Source organism: Gekko japonicus, unplaced genomic scaffold (genome assembly GCF_001447785.1).
Source record: "Gekko japonicus isolate JY-2015 unplaced genomic scaffold, Gekko_japonicus_V1.1 scaffold2027, whole genome shotgun sequence".
Lineage (NCBI taxonomy): Eukaryota > Metazoa > Chordata > Lepidosauria > Squamata > Gekkonidae > Gekko > Gekko japonicus.
The window spans coordinates 259207-267185 of NW_015176037.1; the positions used below are offsets into that span (position 1 = coordinate 259207).

General features: G+C 46.9%; 1 protein-coding gene across 1 annotated transcript in view; it reads left to right on the top strand.

Moving 5' to 3' along the window:
* FAM217B (family with sequence similarity 217 member B) overlaps positions 1–7446 on the top strand; it is an 11666-nt gene extending 4220 nt beyond the window's left edge. The window contains exons 2-4 of the mRNA XM_015426637.1: positions 709–820; positions 923–1008; positions 6258–7446. Coding sequence (XP_015282123.1) covers positions 709–820; positions 923–1008; positions 6258–7446 — 1387 coding nt within the window. The remainder of the gene's footprint in view (positions 1–708; positions 821–922; positions 1009–6257) is intronic.
* Positions 7447–7979: the final 533 nt, after the last annotated feature.

A 7979-nucleotide genomic window follows, 5' to 3' on the forward strand; every position in this document is an offset into this window, starting at 1 on the left:
AACTGCAGCCAAGGTAGGACTTGGCAACCCTAAATGGGTAACACAACAGCCAGGATGAGTGAAGCGGCCAGATCCTCAGGCAGTGCATTGGAACATGTAGGCACAATCCCTGAGCAAGTATTTGACAACCGTTTGAGTCAAGGCAGTCACCCTATGTCTCCGCCTCATTTTTTTAAGGCAGCCGTGAGGTAAATACTATAGGAAACCCAGGTTCTAACTCCTGGTCTCAAAACTTAGCAACTACAAACAGCTTTCCTTTTAGCCCAATGTGCACCTTATAAAAGAGAGGTTCAAAAATGGTTTCTAGCTGGTGCATGAAACCTTTCTCGCCTCTCCAGTTTGCCAACCTCCAGGTGGCACCTGGGGATCTCCCGCTATTACAACTGATCTCCAGGCAGTAGAGATCAGTTTCCCTGGAGAAAATGGCTGCTTTGGAGGGTGGACTCTGTGGCATTATACCCCATTGAAGTCCATCCCCAAACCCAGCCTTCCTCAGCCTCCACCCCAAAAATCTCCTCCCTCACCTCAACTCCTGAGATCAGCTTTATAAGAATAATTACCATGGAGGCATTGCAGAGATGTCTAACATGCTTAGATTCCTGTCAGACAATGACTGTGTAATATGACTGGACTGAGATCTAAAACTGAATCTGTGAACGTCTTTTAATGTTCTTTTTTTAAAACGGTCTTCTGTTTAATCATTGCTAGTTCCATTGGTGGAAAGAGCCATTCAAACACCAAAGAGCTGCAAAAACCTCCGCCCCACGTGAGACCATCCCCTAGCAAGTTAAACAAAAATGTTTCTACTGCCACCGAAAAGGTAAAGTCTTTTATGTTCTTTTTGAGCAGGGCTGTTTCACCAGGCATCAGCTGTTCTTCCTGACTGCAATTATAGTTACATGTTTTAATAAATGTTTCTTAGATTCCCGGTCATGTTGCGGGCAACAGTCAGGGAACTGTTCGCCATAAAGAACGGAACCAACTCTGGGAGAGTCACCAGCAAAACAGGTAGCGTTTTTGTTGCTGTTATTGTTGATGTGGTAAACACTGTGGAAGTACATGGTGTTAGAAGCAATGATGAGGACCTGTCAAGGTAAAAAAAGAACATAAGCAAGTCCAGAGGGGTAGCAGTGTTGGCCTGTTGCCACAAAAACAGACAAGCCACAAACAACAACCACCAAGGGAAGACCATCTGCAATTCACAACTATGTTCAAAACTATATATTACATTCATTGAAATACAAAGAAGGGTTAGTGGTCACACAACCCAATAGAGTGTATAGACATTGATGCCAACAGATTGCTCGTAACAATTAAACATAGTTTAAACAAAGAACATTTTCCAGAACCAACAGTAGGCTCTTCTGTAATTCCATACATAGACAGTGTCCATAGACTTCCACACAGAAAGTAACTGCAGCAGAAGACGCTCACTGTGGAAAGAATAACAGCCGAATGCCTCTCCCAGGTATAAATCAAGCATTTCAATGATCTTCAACAGCAGCTGGTAAAACAGAACTGTGAAGCGATCATAAATATACATAGAACGACAAGATTGACTGCATGATGCATATATCCATTCAAAATCATAGAAAAAATGTGTCTCACCCCAGTTTCCAAAATAACATAGGCACAGCTCAAGAGCTTCAATGGAATCCTAGGGTTCTCTACAAGGCAACCTGCCATGCAGCATTTAACCATATACAAATCAATTGCAATGTAGTTTCTTAAAGTGGACCCGTCCCATTTTTCGCAAAGATGCCTGATTTTCACATACACTCCTATTCTAGTCAATTGCAATCTTACTCAAATAGAGGCAGCAAAATCAAGCATCTGATTCATTCCATTTGGTGCAAAAGTTTTTAATTCAAAAATTAATCTAGACTCCTTTTGCAATAGCATTTTGAAAGGTGAATGGTTTACTCTTGCGCACAAATGCCACAAAAAGCCTCATCTCTTCAGCACTATGCCCAGCTTGTGTGTAATGTTCTGTCATCGGGGCTTGGCTAATGTTATTATGCGCCCTGTAATATATTCCCTTGGTGGATGTTGTTTGTGGCTATACTTTTACACTAAGGGTTCCCTGTTGTCTTTGGCACAAAAATAGACAAGGTGTCATGGCCCTGAAGACAAACTCATGGTGAATTGTGCTGTCCCGAATGCCTGGGGGGTGGGCATGGTCCAGTGGAAGAGCCTCTGCTTTGCACGCAGAAGATCCCAGGTTCAGTCCTTGGCATCTCCAAAGACCCCTGCCTGATACCTTGGAGGACTGCTGCCAGCCAGAGTAGACAATACCTACCTTGATAGACCATTAGTCTGATTGAGTATAAGGCAGTTTCATGTGTTCACTATTTTTGCTAGAATGCATAGAGAAATGACTCTCCATCACATCTGGGGAAAACACTGAAGTGACAGCAGTCCTCTCTAGGACTCACTGAAACCATTGTGGTTTTACCATAGAGTTTCCAGTGATTCCTTGAGAGGTTTCCCCAGAAGTGATTACAAATAATTCTTTCTGCCACTGGCCTCTGGATTCCCAATAGGCACATGTTAACCCTGTCACAACCAATGTTCCTCTAAACTGTGGAGTGTTGTGAGCAAAAAATCTACTTTGTGAGCTACTGGCATTAAAGCTGTGAGCAAGTGATTTGGCTAATGCATAAATTAGTTTGCTCTGAAGCCATCCTTCCTGAGCTGAGACAAGAATGTGTGAGCCGGAGGCTAAAAAACTGTGAGCTAGCTCACACTAACTCAGCTTAGAGGGAACACTGGTCACAACCCCAGTATAGTTGAGGTGGAATATTAGGCCAGGACCCAAAGGACTATGTGGCACTGGGCCCACAGGGGATTTTCAGGCCCCCTGGTTTCCACTGCCCTCCAGATGAGCATTCTTTGAAATTCAGTGGGGCTGCAAATGGAGGAAAGAAATCAGTCTTCGCATGCAGAGGCATCTTAACGGAGCATATGGCGGTCTTATGCTCTCCTGGCCTAATGTATTTACTGATGAACGTTTCCTCTGAAGAAGTACACTCTGCCACTAGCATCTGCTAAAAACAGCCATTACTCTCCTACAGGAAAATGCTTAGTAATTCAATTTACCCCAAAGAATGCTCATTATTAAAATATTTACAGACTGCCTTTCCCTGCATGGGAGCTTCAAGGTGGTTCCTAACCCAAGGGAGATTCACACATTTAGAAGCCAGAGCGCCAAATTGGGTTGGCACGTCCAGATCTTAAGAACATAAGAAAAGCCCAGCTGGATCAGACCAGTGGTCCATCTAGTCCAGCATTCTGTCTCTGGAGGACCAACAGCAAGGCATAGAGGCCGAGGGCAAGGCCTTCCCCTGATGTTGCCTCCTGGCTCTGGAATTCAGAGGTTTAGTGCCTCTGAACGTGGTGGTTCCCTTTAGTCACCATGGGTAGTAGCCACTGATAGACCTGTCCTCCCTGAATCTATCAATCCCCTTTTAAAGCCATCTATGCCTGTGGCCATCCCCTGGAAGCAAATTCCCCATTTTAATCACTCACAGTGTAAAGAAGTATTGCCTTCTGTTGTATGTGAGCCGGCTTTGGAAGTCAGCCTTCTGAAGCTTCAGTTGTCATTCTGGGCATGACTTGGAGGATGCGCTGGTGTCAGAAAAGGAGAAGCAACATTGGGTTGGTGGTGTCATTCCAGTGACACAGCCAAGAGAGCTGAAAACTCCAGAAGTGGGGAGAAAGCCAGCAATACCCAGGTGACCTCAGCCTCCTAACCAAGCACCACCTTTTCCAGCAAGTTGTAGGCACAGGATCTAACGGAAGCAGCATTTCAGCGGTGCTGCGGTGCTTTCCAACATGCCGGGTCCATCTTTCAAAAAGGCAATCATGCTCTCTTTTATTCCCCCAAGTTACACTAAAGAATTCATTATAGGAAGGGAAGTTGCCAAAATGCGGGGTCCCCACCCCCCTTTCTTAATCATTCTGTATGCTGGTTAAACGAGAGCTTTAAAATAGGAAGATTTTTGGATCATCTCGCCAGAAAAGAAAGAGAGAGGCAAGCTCAATCAAAACCGTTTAGCTCAGTTGAAATGAAATGAATGGCACTGATTTCGGCATGACTGGCACTTGTCCAGAAAGACTAGCTGCGAAGTGCATGTCTGTTCTTCGTTTCTCATCTGTGTGGGGTTTTTTCCCTTTAATACAAAAGCCAGCCTTTAATTTTGGATACGAGTTGGAATTCATTCAACACACTGTTGACAGAATCACAATGCTTGTTAACATATAGGAAGCTGGTTAAACTCAGCTGGGCGCAAAGCATTGTGCTAAAGAGCTAGGAAACAGATTTTAAAAAGAGGATAAGTGTTTCCTTTTCACGTAGGATCGGGCCGCACAGCTGCAGTCCCGTGTTCACCATTGCGCTCGTTGAGGGGCTTGCTTCTGAGAATAAATGCTGAGGATGACACTGGGTCAGATCCTAACCAGCTTTTCTGCTGGTGCAAGAGAGGAGGGGGCCCCTTTGACACCCCAAAAGGCAATGCTGGAGATCCTGGGGCCCGCTACGACAAAATGCCATGTGGGAATGGGCTGTGGTGAAATGGGGGATTGGGTGAGATCACCATCACACACATACCCCGCCGCCCCAGTGGGAAAGCTGGTAGGATCCAACCCTAGGGTTGCCAAAGAATGTCCTCTGCTTTCAGTAGAGTTTAACTAGATGTTATAGACCAGGTGACCACCGTGCAATGTAATGCTTTAGCTGCCCGTTTGCTCACTTTAAGCCTGCGTTAAAGTAGCAGGACATTTTTCACCAGGCTTGTTGGTAACCCTGTCCAATCCACCTTTAGGCTGTAATCCTACTCGTAAGGGATAAGCAACTGGAAGCTAGAGGGAACTTCCTGCTGGCCTCTAGCATAAGCACCAGTTCAGACTCCCCACATAACTGTGCAGTTCTGCCACTTTTGTTCTGTGCAGTCAGAAAATGTGGTCAAGAGCCCTTTCCCCATATCATATGGAAAAGGATGGCATTCAAGAGCCCTTTGCCCCAATCTCAGCTTCTGTAGAAATGAGAGAGGGCAGAAAGACCCAGGACTTAGTGCTCAGCTTCCTAGAACTGGGTTGCCAAGCTATCACTCCGCAGCTAGGCTGCGTTATAAGGAGAGAGCTCTGCCAAAGCTTTTGTTGCCGTTTGCATGGAGGAGGAGGATGGAGGTCAAGAGCCCTTTCCCCATATCATATGGAAAAGGATGGCATTCAAGAGCCCTTTGCCCCAATCTCAGCTTCTGTAGAAATGAGAGAGGGCAGAAAGACCCAGGACTTAGTGCTCAGCTTCCTAGAACTGGGTTGCCAAGCTATCACTCCTAGATAGAGCCTTTCTTACTGATTGTTTTGGGGGCCACTTTTCCAAATGAATCCATTGGTGCAGTGGCACATGCAGGTTACAACTATGTAACCTGTGCAATCTTTTTTTTTTTTTAAGTGTACAGTCTGAAGACACACCTTGACTGGCTGATGCCTCATGCTTTTCCTTAAATGTTGGGTTGGGCAGGAAGACCTTTTCCACAAGAGGGATCAATTCCCCCAGAGAAGATGGTTGCTTTGGATGGTGGACTGTATGGCATTCTACCCTGCTGAGATCCCACCACTTAACCTACAATCCATTCCAAAATCTCCAGGAATTTCCCAACCTAGAATTGACAGCTCTAGCTACTTGGAGGACGTGCAGCTAAAAATGTCCTGCCTTGGAGACTTGCTATGGTTGAAACGTGGTCTAGAAATATAATAAATATCTACTAGATAAGACAGAGGAAATGGAATGCCAACAAATTTATGTTTTTCTGTAAGAGGTCCGTGCTTAGAGAATATTCCCACTATATTTTATGCTTCCTATTATTTTTTGCTATGAGGAATTGCTTCTTGCCATGATAGTCTATTATGGTTCGCAGGCTTTCAGATTATCTGCTGCTGCATTTGCCGGTGGGGATGAATGTGTTACCTAGAGGGTTGTGCTTGTTGCCGCGGGAGTTGGAAACATTAGGAGCAAATTTGGTACCTGCCATTGTAACAGCTGATAGCAGCGATGTGAACATATAAAATCATTTCGGTCTCGCTTACTCGTGTTGTGTCAAAGTTTTATGCCTTTATTGATGGCATCTTTTTGTTTCTGCCCTCTAGCCCCAGTTTGTAGCTATGCATTTTTAATGACGTGTAGCTGAGACAAATGAATCGACTGACCTTTTTTTAAAAAAAGTGCTGATGGTAAATATTCTTTTTCCATCCAGAGCCACAAATGTTTGCACTTCCTCACAGAAAGCACCAAGGGCATCGCAGGGACCTGTGGTGAAAAAGCATTATGAAGCCGGATACCGCAAGGTCCCTTCTGCATTGAAGGACGCCGCTTGGAATGACTCCAGTAGGGCAGAAGAAGTGCTGATTCAGAGTTTTTATTACAAAAAACCTGCCAAATCAGAAAGGAACTCTGGAAGGCATATGGACGAAGCGGACCCCTGCAGCTCCATGCATCAGGGCGCTTCTGCTGAGGCCATGTTTCTCGACTTCGCATCTGTTCGAATGATGAAGGAGGATTCCAATGAGGACAGCGCCAGCGACCTTTCAGACTCAGAGAGAATACCCATTCCCCCTTCCCCTTGCACGCCGCCGGAGCTCAACCTCCGGGCCGAGGAAATCGACCCCCTTTGTTTCGAACACCTCACTGAGGCCAAGTGCAAGCAGTCCGATTACTGCTACCCCGACTTCCTCCCGCCCCCGTTCAACACCTGGGACTTGAAAGGGCTGGCGTCCTTCGTGAACACCGAGTGCAAGTCAGAAGTGCGGCCCCAGCCGACGGGCAGTCTCGAGAAGTACATCGATCGGCTTCTGGAGCTGGAATGGCTGCAGATGGAAACGATACAAGCCGAGAAAGGGAAGGCAGCCAAGGCCCGGCCTCAGACTGCGCCCAGCGCCCTTCGGACCTTGAAAAGCCCCGGGAAAAGTAAATCGTTGCACACTCTCCTGCCAAGCAAAACTTTGACTGCGCCTGAAAGCTTCTCGAGGCTCCCGAGCTACCAGACCAGTCACAGAAGAGATCTGCACAGTGAAGGAGCCGGCCAGGTGGCTTCATGTCAAGGGCATTCGAGACCAACCTGTGGTCCCTCAGCCCATCAAAGACAGTCCTCTGAGGGGAAAAGTGGTGAGGCGAAAAAGCGGCCTGGCGCCGCCAAGGTGCAGCTTTTCAATAAGCCTCCCTCAGAGGGCAGCTCAATGATCCAAGGAGCTGGCAACATTAGGCCCCCTAAACAATCCTCCTCCCTCCATGGTTCAGCGGTCCCCCTCAAGGGCCTACTGGCCTACACATGCCCAAATCCCAAGAAGAATGGAAACACCAACAGTTATGTCCCTTCCAAAAAAGTTCAAGCGGAGAAGAAGCTAAAAGCCAATGGCGTGAAGCCAATGCCGTGTAAATTTAAATAATACTGGGGTCGGGCTTGTTGTGCTTTGTTGCGGGGGGGGCTTGGAAACCCTTCTTGTGGGGGCTAAAAGCTAGAACGGTGGTTCATAAAGTGTGCGATAGGCCATCGTAGGGAGGTGTATACTCCTGGTTGTCCCTCCCACCTTGTGTTGTGATTGGGCTGCTGACCCTCGCACGGTGTTCTGTGATTGGGCCCTTTTAACCCTTTCCAATCAGTGCCACTGATTCACCCCTTTCCATTCAGTGCAACTGAGAAATCTAACAGTGTCATCCTAAGTGGAGTTTCTCCCTTCTAAGCCGGTTGGCTGCAATGGATTTAGCACTACAAGTGATCCATTGCTTTCTCTGGTTTTTACTGTTGGGGCTTCCTGACTTCCCTGGTTCCCCTCCATAAGCATGACTCCAGTAGAGCGCTCTGTGGCTCCCTTAGAAAAACTCCTGTGGGGCTTTTTGGGGGGTCTCGGGCAGCGGGGGTGGAGGCAGGCGGTTTTTAAAGCAGGCGCACGCGGGCTGGAGTCCAGAGACCAGTCCTGTG